Source organism: Cervus elaphus, chromosome 1 (genome assembly GCF_910594005.1).
Source record: "Cervus elaphus chromosome 1, mCerEla1.1, whole genome shotgun sequence".
NCBI lineage: Eukaryota > Metazoa > Chordata > Mammalia > Artiodactyla > Cervidae > Cervus > Cervus elaphus.
Genome location: NC_057815.1, coordinates 42,476,320 through 42,496,609, shown reverse-complemented (window position 1 = coordinate 42,496,609; position 20,290 = coordinate 42,476,320). Strand labels below are relative to the sequence as shown.

Sequence of the window (20,290 nt, the reverse complement as noted above, 5' to 3'; positions counted from 1 at the left end):
TTTTGAGTGCAGGAACTTATTCATGTTAATGTCCTCAGATTCCAGCTTGGAGACCATCTCATTCCTGTGCAGGACTGTGCTCAATTGCTCAGTCATGTCTAACTCTTTGTGGCCCCATGAACTGTAGCCCACCAGGCTCCTCTGCCCATGGGATTTTCCAGGCAAAAATACTGGAGTGGGGTACCATTTCCTACTCCAGGGGATCTTCCAGACCCAGGGATCGAACCTGCATTTCCTGCATTGGCAGGAGGATTCTTTACCACTAGTGCCACCAGGGAAGCAGGTGATAAATGACTGTTTAAAACTGAATGATAGGGACTTCCCTGGTGGTCCAGTGGTTAAGACTCTGCACTTCTGTGCAGGGGTGTGGGTTTGATCCTTTTGGGGAACTAAGATCCTACATGACACGTGGCTAAAAAAAAAAAAAAAAAGAATGGTTAAAAATCACACCTAGAGTTCTTCAGGTAGATGTTAGGACCTAGAGTTGCAATACCTTTTCCCAGCCTCTTGGGGAGCCGTGATTCAAAGTCAGCCTTGAAAGCCCAAATCCTCTCTCTCTGCTTGTGGCTGCTATCAGGGCAGAGAGGAAGCGGAGGAAGGCAGTGGGACAAGTCCCCTGTGTGGAAAGCACACTTAATGACCCCTGGCTTCCCTGGTCGGCTGTTCACTGTTGCCCCCTGGGTGGGGTGCCCCCACCCATCAGCTCTGGTACCCATGTCTCCTTTTCTTCTACTTTGAGAATCAATCATTTCCCATAGATCTTTTCCTACCCAGGCCAAGGAACAAAGATCATAGTTTGGTAGTCTTTAGCTCAACCCTTTTCAAGCAGCCCCGTCAGCCTATGTCAAAGACTTCACACACCAGTTTAATAAACAGTGGCCACAATAAAAACAACAGTAAGAAATGGTACTTGAGCCAAGAGCTGGACAGCACATTTTCCATTATAAACGGTTTTTTGTTCAGGTGGGCTTGGGGATGGGTGGGGAGGCAGAGGGCTGGCTCAGCCCCTTTCCTCCCTCCACTCCAGCCCTTGGTGATCTGGGCTCTTAGAAGAGCATCTGTTTCCATTCAATAGAGTAGAAAGTTCTTGGCTTAGCAATGCCTTCTGAGACCTCAGCCTTGGAGGCTGGCTTGTATCTCTCCCTCCTTGGGATGCTGAGAGCATCATGGGCAGCTGAACTGGAGCTGATGACTTCCTGGGTGCCTGTGAGCTGCGGGATGGCTTACAGGATTGCAGGTCCTTTGCTGCACCTAGAAATGCTGAGAATGTGGGCAGAGAGGTGTGCCCAAGGGGGGCTCTTGGTCTGTGTCTGACTTCTGGGGGATTCCCATTCGGGCAGGGCAGGGGGAAACAGTTTCCAGCACTGCAGGGGGCAGGAGCATCATGGATCAGACTAGAATAAAGGAGACCAACAAATAAACTAGGTAATTTGAAATTGGACAAAATGGTGGCATGCAAAATTAATCTTCCTTTTCTGAAGCTCTTTGCTCCTCTCTCTACTCTCTAGAGGTCAGGAAGTCTCATAAGCCTTTCCATCCTCCTTTTTTTTTTTTTTTAATTGAAGGATAATTGCTTTATAGCATCGTGGTGGTCTCTGCTGTACATTCATGCCAATCAGTCGTAATTATATATATCCCCTCCCTCTAAAGCTTCCCTCCCCCAACACTTTTCATCCCCTAGGTCATCACACAGCACCAGACTGAGCTCCCTGTGTTATATAGCATCTTCCTGCCAGTTATCTATTTTACACATGATAGTATATATATGTCAATGCTACTTTCTCAATTTGTCCTACCCTCTCCTTCTGAAAATGTGTCCACAATGCATTGGTGGTATAGTGGTGAGCATAGCTGCCTTCCAATTGTGTCTACAAGTCTGTTCTCTATGTCTACGTCTCCATTTCTTCTCTGTAAATAGGTTCATCAGTACTATTTTTTTTCTAGATTCCATATATATACATTAATATCTGATATTTGCTTTTCTCTTTCTGATTGACTTCATTCTGTATAAAAGGCTCTAGGTTCATCCACCTCACTACAACTGACTCAAATTCATTCCTTTTTATGACTGAGTAATATTTCCATCCTCCTTCTTATCAGAATCTGGTCTCTGGAAAGTGTCTGATAGCTGCATTTGATCAGAAAACGAGAGAATGGTAAAGCTGGGTGTGTTCCATACTGTAAGGTATTTGCATTTAATGGGAGTCTCTGATCTAAGGAATTTCAGCCCTTAATGGTGGAATTCCAGGTTGTCACTTGCTGGGAATGAAGACTATTGGGGATTTAAAGGGGTATCTCAGAGCCGTTAAGTCACTAAGGGTGGTTTGGAACCCACAGAGGAGAGGAAGGGAGGGTTCAATAGGGAGGACAAACACGCTTACCTTCCGGACATTGTAGATCCAGTTGAGATAGGCTGTGACCTTGGTATATACTCCTGGGGTAGTAGGCCCCCCACAGCCATGGCCCCAGCTCACGATGCCCACCACTTGCCACCGGTCAGAGTGATACATCAGAGGGCCCCCACTGTCACCCTGTGAGAGAGGCCAGAGCAGAGGCTGCTGGGGAGGGCGGGCTGGGCTGGGGTGGAGAGGTGGGCTTCCCCATCCTCCCCTCGCTGCATTGGCCCATCTGGTCCCTGCTCTCCAGCGCCCTCTGCTGTTCCACCTTCACTGCCCCTGCTCATGCTGTTCCTGCAGCCTGGAATGCCCTTCCCTTTGGGGGCGAAAGGATTCTGTCTGCGGTCAAGCAAGTTGTGGGTGTGCTGTTAGCCCTTTCTTGGAGATCTACAACTCACACTAGAACAGTGAGGGCTCTAAGGGGTCCTGCAGTAAGGAAGCCTGGTTATCTTTGCCTAACCTAGTGCGTGCTAAGTCACTTCAGTCATGTCCGGATCTATGTCACCGTATGGACTGCAGCCCGCCAGGCTTCTCTGTCTGTGGGATTCTCCAAGCAAGAATACTGGAGTGGGTGGCCATTTCCTTCTCCAGAGGATCTTCCTGATCCAGGGATAGAACCCGTACTTCCTGCATTTCAGGCGGATTCTTTACCAACTGAGCCACCTGGGAAGCCCATCTAACCTAGTAGCTCCCAGATTTATTGAACCATTACAGGAGGGTTTATTTCATGCCAGTCACTGTTCTAGACATCTGGGGTCAATTAATGAAAAGAGAAAAGATCCTTGCCCTAAGGGAGCTTGGAATCAGATGGAGAGAGAGAGAGAGAGAACAAGCAAACTACAAAATGACATTTTCTTGTATAAAAATTGTCAGATAGTGAAAAGTACACTTATTTGGGTGTCCTTCTTACCAGCTCTTGTAGCCTCTGGGGCTTCATCCCTCAGAACCCAGTAACTCTATAGCTGAACTGCCTGTGGAGTTATTCACCCCCGCCCCCATTACTGTGAACTCCTGAGGGAAGACACTGTCCTCAAAGTTCAGCATCTATCTGACATCAAGTCATCAAGAGATGACTAAGAGTGCCTCTTGAGTGAAGGAATTTAATGACTGAGAATGGGGGTGGGACAAGGGTTTGGGGTTTTAACGAAAATAGTTCAGAAGATCCTCTGGGTGGGGATGTGAGAATATATTCACGGACTGGCCAGTAGGATGGGGAGAGGGGTCAGTGCACTGGGGCTCATCCAGCATGAGATGGGTTTTCTCTAGAGTAGTTCAGCTGCTTGAGGACAGTTGTAGAGAAAACAGACCTGGGGTTCCTGCCTGCTAGGGGCTCATACGCTTTTAAATGAGTAAACTTTTAAAGTCTCTGGGTTTCTGGGAAGTAAGAGCAGGTGAGGAGGGAAACATCATCTTTGTATGTAAAATATACATTTGAAATCTCTCTGCTTCAATCCATCTGTCTATCCATGCATCCATCCATCCTCATATCTTTCTCCCTCTCTCCCTTCCTCCCTTCATCACACCCTGAGTGCCCACAATATGCAAGGCTTCATGTGGGGCATTCATCCTCTGAACTTTTTCATCTCTTCAGAGCAGACTTCCTCATCTCTGTAATTCCCTCATGATCCTTGGAGGCCGCACCTGGCAGGTGTCCACGCCGCCCTCCGGGAGGCCTGCACACATCATCGTCTCGGTGACCTCCCCCTGGTACGCATCCTCTGCATTGCACCGCGTGCTGTTGATGACCTGGACAGATCCCTGCTGCAGTATGTCAGACATCTTCCCTGGGGGTTGAAAACACACTCGCATTCCCATTCTTGCCTTCAAACCCCAGCCCAGGACAGTTCTCTGGGTTTCCTGGTACCTTGGTGCTTGGACCTCCAGGATGGGTTTCTCTAAAGGATGGTCCTCCTTCCCATCACTTTTGGGAGCTGCTCACTTAGTCCTGTGATCCTGAGCCTGGCACTTACCTCCGTTCTCTTCTGTAAAGCCCCATCCGATGACCCAGAGTGGGGTGCCTGGAGTGAGCTCCTCGTCAGAGAAGGGGAGGCAGATGGGCCTGATCGTGCCTGCCAGGAGCAGAGAGGAAGAGGAGACCCAAAGTTCAGGAGAGCCTGGCGGCTAAACCCTCTGTAAGGGTTAACACCAGGGTTTCCATAGCACATGTTCCATGGGATGTTAATAGAAGTGGCATGGAAAGAAAAAAGATTCTGTGGTCAAATAAGTTTAGAAAATGTGTTGGATTTCCCTGGTGGTGTAGTGAATGAGAGTCCACCTGCCAATGCAGGAGACATGAGTTTGGTCCCTGGTCCGGGAAGATTCCACATGCCACGGAGCAACTAAGTCCATGAGACACAACTACCGAGCCCATGTGCTGCAACTACTGAAGCCCGTGTGCCTAGAGCCCTTGCTCTGCAACAGGAGAAGCCATAGTAGTGAGAAGCCTGAGCACCGCAAGGAAGAGGAGCCCGTGCTCGCCACAACTGGAGAAAAGCCTATGCAGCAATGAAGACCCAGCACAGTCAAAAATAAATAAATAATTTTAAATAAAGAAAATGTGAGCTAAACACAACAAAACAAATTGTTAAAAAAAAAACAAACCTCTCATGTCATTAATATACTAACGTGTTCCAGGAAGAGAGCTATGGTATAAAAATGTTTTCCAAACTTATTTGAGAAAGGAACCCTCTTGTACCCAAGGGACCCGTGTTCTATGGAACCAACCATTGGAGATGCTGATCTAAATACTACCCAGTGTAAGCTTGAGTCATCAAACAGAGCTGGTCAAAGATGCTACGGGCTGCCTTAACAGTAATGAGTCGCTGTCCCTGGAGGAGAGCAAATGGGCCCCATGACCCTTTGGCAGGGAGATTGTACAGGCTTCTGCATTGGTTGGGGTGGAGGATGGGCCAGGAGATCTTTTAGGTCCCTTGCAACTGCAAGATTGGATGTATCTGTGATTCTCACTGGGGGTGCTCTATGTAGAGAAAACAGACCTCAGAAGAATCTGGCAGGGGTAGGGTGTCAGCTGAGAGCTCAAGGAGGCCTCATGGCTTTCGTGATGATAGGCTGATATACTTGTCGGAAACAATGGGCCAACTGAAGTCTTGAGAGTAGTGATGTGCCCAAGGCCACTTAGGGAAAGAGCTAGTGGCAGAATGGGAGTTCTGTCCCCAGGTGCCGGCTCTCACCAGAGTATGTGAGCGGGAGCTGCAGCTTCACGAGGGCAATGTCGTGCTCTCTGGGGTGCGTGGCGTTAGGCTCAAGGATGAAGATCTTGGCCACAGGCAGGGATGGGAAGCTGCCCAGTCTGTCTGAGCCAGCTCTCACCTTCCAGTTGGGCACATCGAGATGCTTCCTGGGGGCAGAGACAGTGCAGTTCAGGTCCGAACCAAGCATGAAGAGGCTTTGCCAAAGGCTGGGTCTCCAGGGCCCTGGGGAGTGGGGTGCCGCATGTCCCTGCCTTGGAGGGTAATGATGGTGAGGGCAGGGGTGCTGGAGAAGGGACCATCCGAGGAATCACCTACTGCAGGTCAGATTCTAAAGGGGGATTTGATTCTTTTCCCTGGTGAAACCTGCCGGAAGAAACTTCTAACTGGAGGGCTGGGGAATGGGCTATGCCCGGTGCTTGAGCTCTGGGTCCTGATACCCTGTCCTCTAGTGCATTTTACTGGCCGTGTTACTCATGTGGTACTTGCATTGTGGTCAGTTCCATTGTATACAGTAAGTCTCCTACATATGAACCTTCAAGTTGCAGACTTTCAAAGATGTGAATGTGTGTTTGCATGTCCAATCACGTAAGTTAGTCAATGTGTCTGGCATTATCTGTAAAAGTTGGGTACCTCAGGCTAACTTTGTTGAAGTTAATGAACAAATTGGACTTACAAGTGTATTCTTGGAATGGAACACATTCCTATGTAGGGGACTTACTGTATTTGTCTTCTTCTTGATACCAGACTCAGCTGAGTGTGCAGGGGAAAGGTTTATAGCTTTTATCAGATTCTCCAAAAAGGTTAAAAATCACTGGCTTACATTGTGTGCTCCTCTGAGGCAGTGATGGCATCTACAGCATGAAGGTACCTAGTAGGTACTCATAGATGGTGAATAAATGAACAGATGAATGAATGAAGGTGAAGACGACCTGGAATGGTCCTTCTCCAGACATATGGCAGGCCTCTCTCTGCTGGCTGGTAACAGAAAACTTTTTTCTTAACTTCTGGATATAATGAAAGAGTGGCATGGACCCGGGATTTGGAACCACTTCTTGAAAGACTGGCAGAAAGGGAGAGAGTTCTCAAGACTCCCTTGGAGTCCTCAGAGGCAGATGGGAAGTGCTTTTGTGCAGTGAGTGATGTAGGGCAGAGTGAGGACACTGGGTGTTTGATGGCTGCCCCCCCGAAAGGGAAGAAGTCAGGCCTGGTGACCGGCACCCTCGGCTAAGACCCCCAAAGCCTAACACAGGATGTCACGTCCAGTGTCTCATTGGGTAGCCACATCCTGGAACATGGTCTTTAGGGTGAATGGAGGGAGTGGAGGGCATCAGACAAAAAATTGGAGACAGGGGACCCAGGCGCTCAGGGTCCTCCGCGTCTCTGACCCCACGGGCTCCCCACATGCGCCTTACCAGAAGCAGTGGGCAGCTGTGAGGATCCAGTGTGGGTCTAGGATGCTCCCTCCACAGATGTGTTGTTTGTTGTACTGGATGCTGACCTGCCAAGGCCAAGAATCCACAGAGGCCTCCTTCCCACCCACCACCCGAGGGGCCTTCACGCTCTGTCCGCAGGCTGGACTCAGAGGGAAGGAGGAAGAAAGAAAGAGTCAGGCTCTTGGGGACTGGGGTTGTCCCCCTTAGAGCCCCTCTAGAGCTCAGCCTATCCTGAGCAGGGTCCTTGGACTAGGAACAGGGGTGATGGGTAGAGGACCAGGCCAATTTTGAATTAGTCACCAGGAGATGCTGAGTGTCCCAGACTTTCCCCCAATCTCCGTCTCCTTGTTTAAGCTTCAGATGGAGTTTATACTGTGAATATAGGTGTGTCCATTCTGCTGGAATTCATGACCTTGAAACTAAACATGGACGCAGAATTATGAAAGTCCTGCCCAGGGGAGTGTCCCCAGCTGCTCCCACTGAGTAACAGTGAACAGACAGACGCCCACAGGCTGCTTTGGGATTGGAGAGTGGGAAGAAAGTTCCAGAAATGGATCTTCCCATCCTGAACTCACCTTTCTCCAAGTCCCTTCCCCCTGCTCAGAGAGTCTCCCGGTTTGACATCCTGTTCCCTCTTCACATCCCACTCTCCTGGCTCTCACGTCTGACTTGCGAACTCTTGTAAAAACGCTCAGGTTCCACCTCTCTGCCCTGTTCCCAGCCTCTCCAATCCTTCTGGCAGTCACTGCCACAGTGACGGTTCTAAGGGGGAAAGGCCACCACCCTCTCTGGGTTTGTGCCTGGAAGGGGCTTGTGAAACACTTTCTAATTCCAAACACTGCTTTCTACACATCCCTCACTCCCCCACTCAAAGCTCCTTAGCATCCCTCTCTGTCTGTAGGGGAAGAGTTTAAATTCCCGCTCCTGGCAGCCTCCTGATATAAAATCGCTGTCTAGCCAAATCGATCTGCTGGTAGCTCCCTGAAAAGTCTTTCTGTTTTTGCTCCAGGAAGTCCCTGTCCCTGAGATGCCGTCTCCTCTCATGTTTATCTAAATCACTGTTCATTCCTCTGGGAAGAGAGCACTGGCCAAGACAGAGAGACAGACCTGGTCCCTGCCCTCCTAGAGCCTACAGTTCATTCTGAGATGTTTAGCCTGAGCATTTTCTCCAGGTTGCCTGATCCCTGGGGATTTTCCTCTCCTGGCATTTTCACAGCCTGCCTGGATGTCGGCCAGCTTTCCTTGTCGTAGTTCAGTCTTCTCTTCTCAACAAGACTGAAGTCTCCTCTTTGGAGGATCTGTGGCTCAAGCCTCTTTCTGACTCCAGGGCTACTTAGCTCACCACATCAGGTGCTCAGACCCCATTGGCATCTTGGGATCACATGATAATGGGTAAAAGTCTTAACATCCAACAGGGATGCATCAGTCAGTTCAGTTGCTCAGTCATGTCTGACTCTCCATGACCCCGTGGACTGCAGCACGCCAGGCTTCCCTGTCCATCACCAACTCCTGGAGCTTACTCAGACTCATGTCCATTGAGTCGGTGATGCCATCCCACCATCTCATCCTCTGTCGTCCCCTTCTCCTCCTGTCTTTAGTCTTTCCCAGCATCAGGGTCTTTTCCAATGAGTCAGTTCTTTGCATCAGGTGGCCAGAGTATTGGTGTTCCAGCTTCAGCAACAGTCCTTCCAACGAATATTCAGGACTGATTTCCTTTAGGATAGACTTGTTGGATCTCCTTGCAGCCCTCAAGACTCTCAAGAGTCTTCTCCAATACCACAGTTCAAAAACATCAATTCTTTGGCATTCAGCTTTCTTTATAGTCCAACTCTCACATCCGTACATGACTACTGGAAAAACCATAGCTTTGACTAGACAGACCTTTGTTGGCAAAGTAATGTCTCTGTTTTTACGGACAAAGAATTAATCTCAAAAATATACAAGCAACTCCTGCAGCTCAATTCCAGAAAAATAAAAGACCCAAAAAGTGGGCCAAAGAACTAAACAGACATTTCTCCAAAGAAGACATACAGGCGGCTAACAAACACATGAAAAGATGCTCAACATCACTCATTATCAGAGAAATGCAAATCAAAACCACAATGAGGTACCATTACACGCCAGTCAGAATGGCTGCTATCCAAAAGTCTACAAGCAATAAATGCTGGAGAGGGTGTGGAGAAAAGGGAATCCTCTTACACTGTTGGTGGGAATGCAAACTAGTACAACCACTATGGAGAACAGTGTGGAGATTCCTTAAAAAACTGAAAATAGAAATGCCATATGACCCAGCAATCCTGCTGCTGGGCATACACACCAAGGAAACCAGAACTGAAAAAGACACGTGTACCCCAATGTTCATCTCAGCACTGTTTACAATAGCCAGGACATGGAAACAACCTAGATGTCCATCAGCAGAGAAATGGATAAGAAAACTGTGGTACATATACACAATGGAATATTACTTGACCATTGAAAAGAATACATTTGAATCAGTTCTAATGAGGTGGATGAAACTGGAGCCTATTATACAGAGTGAAGTAAGTCAGAAAGAAAAACATCAATACAGTATACTAATGCATATATATGGAATTTAGAAAGATGGTAATGATAACCCTATATGCAAGACAGAAAAAGAGACACAGATGTATAGAACAGTCTTTTGGATCTGTGGGAGAAGTCAAGGGCAGGATGATATGGGAGAATGGCATTGAAACATGTAAATTATCATTTCATATGTGAAACGAATCACCAGTCCAGGTTCGATGCGTGATACAGGATGCTTGGGGTTGGTGCCCTGGGATGACCCAGAGGGATGGGAGGGGGTTCAGGATGGGGAACACATGTACACCCATGGCGGATTCAAGTCAATGTATGGCAAAACCAATACAATGTTGTAAAGTAAAATTAATTAATTAATTATTTAAAAAAAAGAAAAATAATCAGATTGAAGAGCCCCCCCCCCCCAAAATGTAATGTCTCTGCTTTTTATTTATTTTTTTTAAATTTTTTTTTCAATTATTTTTATTAGTAGGAGGCTAATTACTTCACAACATTGCACTGGGTTTTGTCATACACTGACATGAATCAGCCATGGAGTTACATGTATTCCCCATCCCGATCCCCCCCCCCACCTCCCCCCCCCCACCCGATTCCCCTGGGTCCTCCCAGTGCACCTGGCCCGAGCACCTGTCTCATGCATCCCACCTGGGCTGGTGGTCTGTTTCACCATAGATAGTATACATGCTGTTCTCTCAAAACATCCCACCCTCGCCTTCTCCCACAGAGTCCAAAAGTCTGTTCTGTACATCTGTGTCTCTTTTTCTGTTTTGCATATAGGGTTATCATTACCATCTTTCTAAATTCCATATATATGTGTTAGTATGCTGTAATGATCTTTATCTTTCTGGCTTACTTCACTCTGTATAATGGGCTCCAGTTTCATCCATCTCATTAGAACTGATTCAAATGAATTCTTTTTAATGGCTGAGTAATATTCCATGGTGTATATGTACCACAGCTTCCTTATCCATTCATCTGCTGATGGGCATCTAGGTTGCTTCCATGTCCTGGCAATTATAAACAGTGCTGCGATGAACATTGGGGTGCACGTGTCTCTTTCAGATCTGGTTTCCTCAGTGTGTATGCCCAAGAGTGGTATTGCTGGGTCATATGGCAGTTCTATTTCCAGTTTTTTAAGAAATCTCCACACTGTTTTCCATAGTGGCTGTACTAGTTTGCATTCCCACCAACAGTGTAAGAGGGTTCCCTTTGTCTCTGCTTTTTAATATGCTGTCTAGATTTGTCATAGCTTTTCTTCTAAGGAGCAAGCATTTTCCAATTGCATGGCTGCAGTCACCATCTGCAGTGATTTTGGAACCCAAGAAAATAAAGTCTGTCACAGTTTCCATTGTTTCCCCATCTATTTGCCGTGAAGTGATAGGACCGAATGCCATGATTTTGGTTTTTTGAAAGTTGAGTTTTAAGCCAGCTTTTTCACTCTCCTCTTTCACTTTCATCAAGAGCCTCTTCAGTTCCTCTTTGCTTTCTGCCATAAGGGTAGTATCATTTGCATGTCTGCGGTTATTGATATTTCTCCTGGCAATCTTGATTCCAGCTTGTGCTTCATCCAGCCCAGCGTTTCTCATGATGTACTCTGCATGTAAGTTAAATAAGCAGGGTGACGATATACAGCCTTGACTTACTCCTTTCCCAATTTGGAACCAGTCCACTGTTCCATGCATACACACTGCTAAACTGCAAAGGCAGCGAGGATGACCTTCCTCCTCTCAGGTGATCCAGTTTCTGGCCATCTTCCAGGTTCAACTTGGTTCTCCCATGAGGCTGGTGGGATGAGTGGGACCTCAGCGCTTGTTTTTCCTTCTGATCTCCTCTCAGAACTAGGTAGTCTCCCAGGATCCTGTTGGGCAGTTGGACTAAAGATGAACTTCAGAGAGATCAAGTGAATTACCCAAGGTCATACTGGAAGCCAGTGGGACGGGTGCCGCCCAGGTCTCCTGACGACCCCCCCTCACCCTGCTTACTCCCCCAGCCCCATGCAGCTCTCTCTGGAGCATGTTAATCGGGACTGCTGCTCAGTGGGGGGTCGGGACTCCTGCATGTGGCCTTACACCTCTTTCTTTGCTCAGCCGTTAGCTCCTAAGGACAGAGGCCAACTTTCTTGCTTGTCTGGTATCTTCTACTTTCAGCTAGCATCCAACAGTGATGATGCATCTTAACTGTTTCATGACTCTTTGCTAAACGGAATGAGCAGATGAGATTACGTGGGCCCTGGCCAGGGGTGGGAGCAGGTAGAGGCTTGGTCCTGCCCTTTCTGGTTTTCCTACTCTCTCTTGGATCTCTGCCCACAACAATTGTGGAGATATGGGTGGACAGTGGGAGGGAGTTCTTAACATCAACTACTTGAAGGAGTGTTCACCTGTAAACCCAAGGTCCAAGTAGTAATGTCTGGACAGAATAGAGTGACACTTGGAGTCTGAGTGATTTAAGAATGAGGATGAAGGCCTTTCCTGCTTATTGCTAGCCCAGGACCCAAACCCTCAAAGATGGAGTATACTCACCAAGGCACTGCAGGGAAACCATGGAGCCTGAGAGACAGGGGCTGGAAAGGAGACATAGGCATCCTGTTGTTTTTGCTTATCTCTCGGCTGGGAGGCAGGGACTCGGGTCTCCTGGCACTGTTGATTCCAGTCCCCTCCCAGCACCGGGGAAATATGAAGCCTTGCCTGGTGGGGGTTGTATAGACACTGTGCTGTGCTGCCCTTGGTTATTCAATCATGTCTGACTCTTTGTGACCCCATGGTCTATAGCCCTCCAGTCTCCTCTGTCCATGGGATTCTCCAGGCAAGAACACTGGGGTGGGTTGCCTTGCCCTCCTCCAGGGGATCTTCCCAACTCAGGGATTGAACACAAGTCTCCTGCATTGCAGGTGGATTCTATACCGTCTGAGCCACCAGAGAAGCCCAAGGATACTGGAATGGGTAGCCTATCCCTTCTCCAGGGGATTTTCCTGACCCAGGAATCTAACCAGGGTCTCCTGCATTGTAGGCGGATTCTTTACCAGCTGAGCCACCAGGGAAGCCCCATATAGACACCGTACTTCCACCCAACTCAGTGCAATTGGATGCAGTTGGATTTCACACCCCTGCGATAAGCATCTGCTATATGCTGGGCTCTGCCTGAGTCACAGCCCACCCTGGGGCTCTTGGCAGCCTGAGATGGAAGAGAGCAGAGCTTGGACCAGCGTCTGTGGCACTGCGGGCTCAAACAGAAGAGGAATGGGATTTTAGTGAAACTCCAGGCAAACAATCATTCTGCTCCTAGTCCTCTCCTTTTCAAGATTTACTCTTTGATGAAAAAGCGGCTCTCAGCAACCTCCCTGCATGCTAAGGAGACATCATTCTCTCCTTGGGGTGACAGTGTTCCTGTAGATGCCGGGCTCTGGCACGGCGGTGGGCATGAGAACAGGACGTTGACAATGGCCACACAGCTGCTCCTCTGGAGAGTTAGAAATGCAGGGGAGGGCCTACTCTGGCCGGGGTGAGTGGCAGGAAGGACAAAGTGGCCTTTGGAATCTTGCCTCTGGGGCTCAAAGCAGCATAAGGCTATAGGAAACCAATTTGGTTTTCTTATTTGACTGATGAAAGGCCGCCAGTGTGTGGACAGCACACTTTGTCCAGCTGCCCCTTTTATTAAGCCAAAGAGTCAACACAGAAAACCACTCAGAAATGTGATGCTCCAGCTTTTGATATTGGACAGTCTGCCTGGCCAGGAGTTCTTCTTGTTGTCTGGCTTATGTTCCCCTTGCTGCATCCATTCAGGGCGGGCTGGCTGAAGCCCTGACGGCAGCGAGCATGGGTGAGCTTTGTGGGCCAGAGGCGTCCTCTCACTTACCCACTTGAGTGTTGCACCTGAAGCTCCTGCAGGTTCTCTGTGATTTTGACAATGTCCAGATCTTGGGCTGGGCCAACGTCCACAGCCTTGAAGGTGGGTTTGCTGCTCATTTTGGGAGGGAAAAGGAGAGAGTGAGAGACGTGAGCTGGAGCAGGAGCTCAGACCAAGGTGGTGGGAGCAGCCCCCACTCCCAGGAGAGGGGTCAGCAGAGGATGCTGGGTGGGGTGTGGCAGGGGAGTGGAGGTGGCCTTGGTCAGGGAGGGTAGTGCCTGCTTTGCTAGATGACAAGGGATGTTTCTTGACATCCAGGATTCAGCCCTGAGCACAGTGCTGACGTGGACTTGCTTTCTTGGGCAGGGAAGACTGGTTCTGAGCCCAGAGCTCTGAAGAAATGTTATGGATGCCCCTTTGTAACTCCCAGCTCTGTCCTGATTCCAAATGTCCCAGCTGTTTCTCCTGGTTCAAAGTGAGGGGAACAGGGAGGCAAAGGAAACAAGTTAGCGCCCATCCCTACCTTAGAAGGAACTAGATGTGGACATTTTGGTTTTCCAAACAAGGCATCTGGTCTGAACTTGGTAGTGGGGTACATTTATGGTCCCTTTGGAGGTAGGACAGGCCAAGATCAGGCTTCACATGCACTCAGACAAACATCTCTCTCATTTGGACTGCTATCCCTCTTTCTCTCCACAAATCCATGTTTGTCTTCTTTCAAACCTTGAGTGTAAGTCTTCCCTCCTCCAGGAAGTCTTCCCTGATTAATCTCATCTTTTTGATTGTTGCTGTACTGAATGTACCTCTTTTCCATCTCTCCTATTCTTCCCCATCCTTTATACCAGTTGTGCTAGCATCAGCTCTGTATGCAGGTTTGTCAACCTAAAACACTGGCTGACTGGCACATTCTCACATGCCTACCTAGGAATCTGGCACTGCCTGGATGACCCAGCCATGGCACCTGAAAGGCTGGAGTCTAGCATTGCTGGGTTTTGTGCTGAGAGCCCTCAAGCCTGAGGTTCTTGTTCTGGCTCTGACACTAGCTTGATGTGTGACCCTTGGCAGGTCACATTTTCTCTCTGGGTCTCTCTAAGCCTCAGTTTTCCCCTCTATAAATGATGGGTGGACCAGATGGTCTCCAGAGTCCTTCCCATCTTGAGCCATCTAGAGTTTTGTGGTCCTGGGACAAGAAGGCCCTCCTAGCCAGGGAAATCTGAGATACAGAAAGAGGGATCATGGTGGAAGTGGACATTTCCAGGAGAACTAGCCTCTATTCACCAGTTACATCATGAATAATTCTGATCAGCTTTGATCTTGCAGAGCCCAAGAGCGAGATGGCTTGTTGCCTTAAAGAGCTTAGAAGGACAGAGAATCTAGGAGCCTTTTACCTTAAGAATCCCTGGAGACACCCTGGTTTCATAATCAAGCTGCAGCCTGCTAAGCTAGTACCGCTGACACTGCAGTTGGCCGGACTGCGGTCGGAAGGGGGAGGGGCTGCAGCCAGGAGGCCAGGCGGGGCTTGCTGCTGGGGGAGGGGTGACGCAGGGGCAGGGCTTGCCTTCCTAGCCCTCCTTGGAAATGAAGGGTGCAGGGTGTCATCTCCGGAGGGTACTGGAAGCTGCACATCGTGGAGGGCAGAGAGCAGGAGTAACCAGGCAACCAGAGAGCAGAAGGCGCAAATAGTTCTGATGGATCGGTGATGGCTGTCTAGAGTACTTATTGAAAAGTGAGCTTGAGACTGCTCTAGGGTTTGATGGAAGAGGGTTCTGTGATTGACTGATGGATGATGTCTGCCTAGAATGTATTGTTTCCACCTAGTCTCTGGGTCCAGTTTCTTAGAATCCTAAAATTTGGGGCCTGCCAGGAAAAGATTATTCCTTGTGCAGCTGAATGCATGGGTCCTTTTCTATCTCTCCAGTTAGGCTCTGAGTGATCAACTGTCTCCCCTCCCCTCCCTTTATAGATGAAACCTCCACGGAACAGAAAATTACCCAACCTAGAAACAGATATGCTTCAGATATCCAGGAATTAGGGGGTCTTGGGCACACCTTCCAGCCCTCTTGCTCCCAGCTACTATCTGATCAACTTATTCACCTTCTTTGAACCTACCATAGAACAGATAGAATAATAACTCCCTTTGTGGTTTTTGCCAAGATCAAATGAATATAAATACGCAGTGCTAATTACCCTTCTTATAACTGTATGCTTTTTTACCCACTGAAGATTTAAAACTGCTTTTGAAATTTGCTGAGAGAGCTGAGATTGCTGATGAAAACCCAGTGAAATCAGGTTCATTTAAACTAAATTTTAACCAATAGAACTTTGAATAAATAAATAGGATGTTTTGTATTCTGGGGCAGGGACGGCATCTTGCCAAATCAAGAAGTGAGCGTTGAGAAGTAAAGGAAAGGAGGGGATTATAAAGGAGCCTGAACTGTGTGGGGGGTGGGGATGCGGGTGAGGGTGGGGGAGGAGTGGGGCAGATATTCTCTCTCTGGCACCTCATAACCATCCTATGAGGTTGGCATTGCTTCTCCCATTAATCCTTTTTTTAAATTAATTAATTAATTTGACTGTAGGCTTCCCAGGTGGCTCAGTGGTAAAAGAATCTGCCTGCCAATGCAGGAGACATGGGTTCTATCCTTGAGTTGGGAATATCCCCTGGAGGAGGAAATGGCAACCCACTCCAGTATTCTTGCCTAGGAAATCCCATGGACAAAGGAGCCTGGTGGGCTATCCATGGGGATCACAAAAGGGTCGGACATGACTGAGCGACTAAACAACAACAACAACCAGGTCTTAGCTGTGGCACACAGGACCTTCAGTCTTCCTTATGGCATGCAGGACCTAGTTCACCCACCAGAGATCAAACCTGGGCCTCTGCATTGGGAGCGCAGAGTCTTAGCCACTGGACCACCAGGGAAGACCCCCCCGACACACACACCTCTCCACTGACTCTTGAACAAACTGAAGCTTACAAGATTTAACTTCATGCTGCTTGTAAGGGAGTGTTTCAAAAGCAGTTGTCTGACTCCAATACCTACAATTTTTAGGAAAGAGAGAGGAAGGAGGAAGGAAAGATGGAAAGGGGAAAAGAGGAAGGAAGAAAGAGAGGGAGAGAGGTCATGGGGTGAGGTGACAGCTACTGGACCTTGGGCTGGGTACCTGTCATAGCCCATCTGCCGACAGGCGGTCTTGGCCAAAGCTTCTGTGAAGTTGTCAAAACAAGCGGAGGCCCAGTTCTTCGTGGCGGGGTCCAGCACCTGCAGGGTGGATCGGTCCCTGGAGAGGCGGACTGGGAGGGAAGGAACCCTGGTCAGCTCAGAGCAGGGGCTCATCTGGCTCATCTCCCACAGAATGCATCATGTGACCAGCCCAAACCGGTGGTCCAAACCCTACCGGGAACTGGGGAGCCTCACAGAACACCAACCCTTTCCACCTCAAGGGGAGTTCTTCCTTTGGACTTTGCCTGATTGAGCCTTGCTCTGACAGGAGCTAGGATGACCAGATGTCCTGGGAATAATCTCCCATTTTGATTTTTTGCCCTGGCATAATTATTAATAGCTCCCCTTTCACTTTTGGGCTTCCCCTGTGGCTCAGCTGGTAAAGAATCTGCCTGCAATGTGGGAGACCTGGGTTCAATCCCTGGGTTGGGAAGATCCCCTGGAGAAGGGAAAGGCTACCCACTCCAGTATTCTGGCCTGGAGAATTTCCTGGACTGTATAGTCCATGGGGTTCCAAAGAGTCGAACACAACTGAGTGACTTTCACTTTTTAGATGTATTTGCATATATGTACTTGATGGTTGTATTACAAGGCCTTCCTACCCGTGGTTCACACAAGTTCTCTAGTCTGGGAAAATTTCTCAAAGAGGAACCTTGCTGTTTTTTCCATGTAAGGTCAGAGAGGGGTAGGCGAGTGAGAATTGCTATTGGCAGTAGGGTGGCAAGGCTCACAGACATTTGATTTCTGATTAAAAAAAAAAAGGAGCAAATACACAGGATGTCACTCAGCCTTGCCCTACAAAAGCCCCCATCACCCGTGTCCTGGGCTGTCTTTTCTTTGCAGAGCCCAAGTACTAAGTGGATCAAGATGGATTAACCCAATCCAAGGAAGAACATGGGTTTTTATGTTCAAACCATCCTTTGAAGGACCTAGCTCAGTCTTGTTCCATAACATGTTACAATAAACACTTCTATAATGAATAGCCACCCCTGGTGGCTCAGACTTTAAATAAACTGTCTGTAATTCAAGAGGCCTGGGTTCGATCCCTGGGTCGGGAAGATCCCTTGGAGAAGGAAATGGCAACCCACTCCAGTATTCTTGCCCGGAGAATCCCATGGACAGAGGAGCCTGGTGAACCACAGTCCACCGGGTTGCAAAGAGTCAGACATGATTGAGCAACTAAGCACATATGCAAAATAAATAGAAGAATCAATAGCTGGCTAGTGGCTGTACGGTCTCTTTGTAGTCCCCTTGAAATAATAGGTGTCAGAGAAAAGAGGGAACTCCCCAAGGTCATTCAATTCAGCATCCATGTGCAGCAGGAATGGGGCAGGCTCAGTTACACCTTCCTGTCCCCTCTGGTCCACATTTGTTCATCAAAATGTACTGAGTGTTTGCTACATGTTGAGTATTGGGGATCCAGTAGATAAGACATGATCCTGTTTTTAAGACTCTTACAATAGGGAAGGAAGCTGACTAGTCAGGTGGCAGGTGCTATGCAGTGGACCAAGAGGACCTGAGCCGACTTCCTGCTCTGCCCACTCCCCTGGCCCCTTGGCCCCTGGACTCACCTGCCACTGGAGGTCCGTTGGGGAGTTTCTTGACGCAGTACTGCTCATCCTCCCCAGAGGCACAGTCCTGGTGGCCGTCACACACCTGCTCCCTCGGGATGAAGAGGAGGGGCTGCCCACAGAGGAAGAAGTAATTGTCCAGAATCACCTTGACTGGAAGGCAAGGGCAGGGAAGGGCAGAGAGGGCTGATGGTCAGGCAGGCAGCCCAGGGGCAGGAGAGGCTGTGTTTCCCTGAAAACCTGCTGGGCCTGGAGACAGGCAGATGTGGGTTCCAGGCCCACTTCTGCCACCTAATTGCTGGCGTCCTCAGTCTTCTCATCAGTAAAAGGGAGAGAATAACACCTGTCCGATCCCTAAAGAGGGCTGAGGAGTCTATCAGATCACGTGTGAGGAGCAACTCAGAAATAGCCCCCACTCGCTTCTCAAACCCAAGTGCTGGCACAGGGCCTCTGGGGACGGAGGAGACAGCACTGGGCCCGGAGTCTAAGACCTGAGCCCTGGCTCTGCCACCTCCTGGGTGACTTTAGACCAATCCCTTGCCCTTTCTGGGCTTCACAGGGTTGTGGAGAATGAACGCTTGGTGGGCTGGTGGTTGTGAAAGTGTCTCATCGCTATCAAGCGCAGTTCTAGGACAAGGTGTTTTTACCTGGGGTTGAAAGACCATTACGAGGTTGACATTTTGCTTGTTTTGTCTTCTGCCTCCTGCCTTCAGAGTCCATTGTTCCTTCTTTGTCTTGGATGATGGGAAGGAGTCTAGTGTTTTTAAGTCCTCAAGACACAGATATTTCCATACTTTTCCAAACTCTCCCAGCTCCTCCTGTCTAACTGAACTCGCCTTTGGCCTGAAGCTCCCCTGGAGAGCCTAGCATTACCCTTGAGTGGCCCTCAGAGTGATGGAAACAAGTGTCATGATGGGCCTGCTTATTGCTGCTAACAGCTTTCCAGGCATTGTTACCTGGAGTACTGACAATAACTTTAGGAGGTAGGTGCTATCATTAACTCATGTTACAAACAACTAGATGGAAGTTTAGAGTGTTAGGATTTATTTCCCAAGCCATATGCACTTAGGTGGTAGAGCCAGGATTTCAATTAGTCTGTCTAGCTCCAAAGCTCTTTGCTACTTCTCCCAGCCTTCCCTACAGGAGCTTAAAATGTGATTTCTTGGTCCTGATGCTCCTGCTTTGAGAATAAGGGAGAAGGAGCAGGTCAGATATTTCCTCGGCTTTCAGGGTTTGGTTCATGGTCAGGAGCCAGGGTGAGAAAGGGTCAGTCCTGCCTCCTGGGGGAAGCCAGGATACCGTGTACCCAGTTGAGCCCCCAGAAACCAAATGTTGATGGAGCCCAGCCCAGGAGGGGAGTTCAGGTTACTGCTTCTGGTTGCAGACCCTGGGGGCCCCGGGCTGGAAGTCACTCAGGACCTTCTGGGACAAGGAAAGCCCGACTCTAAATCATGTATTAGTACCTGCCCTGGCTCACCCTGAACCTGGCCCTGTCTGCTCTCTCCACTATGTCGGGGCACCTGGTCAGAGAAGGTAAGCTCATCTTACTGTTAGTTTGAGCCAAATAGACTTAGGACAACAAATCTGCTGATGCCCACCACCACTCTTGGGCCAGCCAAGGTCAAAAGGGTTTAGGTTTATCTGCATCTCATGTCCCAGTGGGACACTCAGGATGGGTGATGCTTATGTTTTGGATCTGCATTTCCACCGCCATGAGATGGAAATGGACCTACTCAGTTGGGGGCCTGATTGTCTGTCCCGGCCCCTCAACTGCCACACCCCTCTTCTCTCTCAGTGCCCAAGTGGAGACTGAGGGGTTGGACCAGATGAGCTCTGAGTGTCCTCTGATGAGGCGGAGGCTGCTCTAGGCTCCTGGAAAGCCCTCCTGGCCTGGTGAGCAAACACATGGCCTTGGTCTCAGCCCTACACACTGCGTGATGACCTCCACTTTTCACAGCCTAGTTTTTAATCCAAGTACTTTACACACACTACCTCATTGGTTCTCTGATATCGCTATGATGAAGATGGGATATTTTACAGGCGAGGCAA

The 20,290-nt window shown here is 48.9% G+C and overlaps 1 protein-coding gene across 4 annotated transcripts in view; it reads right to left on the bottom strand.

Moving 5' to 3' along the window:
* Positions 1-844: 844 nt before the first annotated feature.
* TMPRSS4 (transmembrane serine protease 4) overlaps positions 845-20,290 on the bottom strand; it is a 41,377-nt gene continuing 21,931 nt past the window's right edge. For 2 of the 4 annotated variants that reach the window (XM_043900291.1, XM_043900272.1), the window contains 10 exons: positions 18,242-18,394; positions 16,612-16,741; positions 13,456-13,557; positions 12,123-12,163; positions 7,021-7,180; positions 5,588-5,754; positions 4,367-4,465; positions 4,038-4,180; positions 2,382-2,531; positions 845-1,394 (listed from right to left, as the gene is read on the bottom strand). In XM_043900291.1, coding sequence (XP_043756226.1) covers positions 1,383-1,394; positions 2,382-2,531; positions 4,038-4,180; positions 4,367-4,465; positions 5,588-5,754; positions 7,021-7,180; positions 12,123-12,163; positions 13,456-13,557; positions 16,612-16,741; positions 18,242-18,394 — 1,157 coding nt within the window. In that variant the 3' untranslated portion in view covers positions 845-1,382. The remainder of the gene's footprint in view (positions 1,395-2,381; positions 2,532-4,037; positions 4,181-4,366; positions 4,466-5,587; positions 5,755-7,020; positions 7,181-12,122; positions 12,164-13,455; positions 13,558-16,611; positions 16,742-18,241; positions 18,395-20,290) is intronic. The other 2 variants (XM_043900281.1, XM_043900299.1) reach the window with 2 other exon arrangements.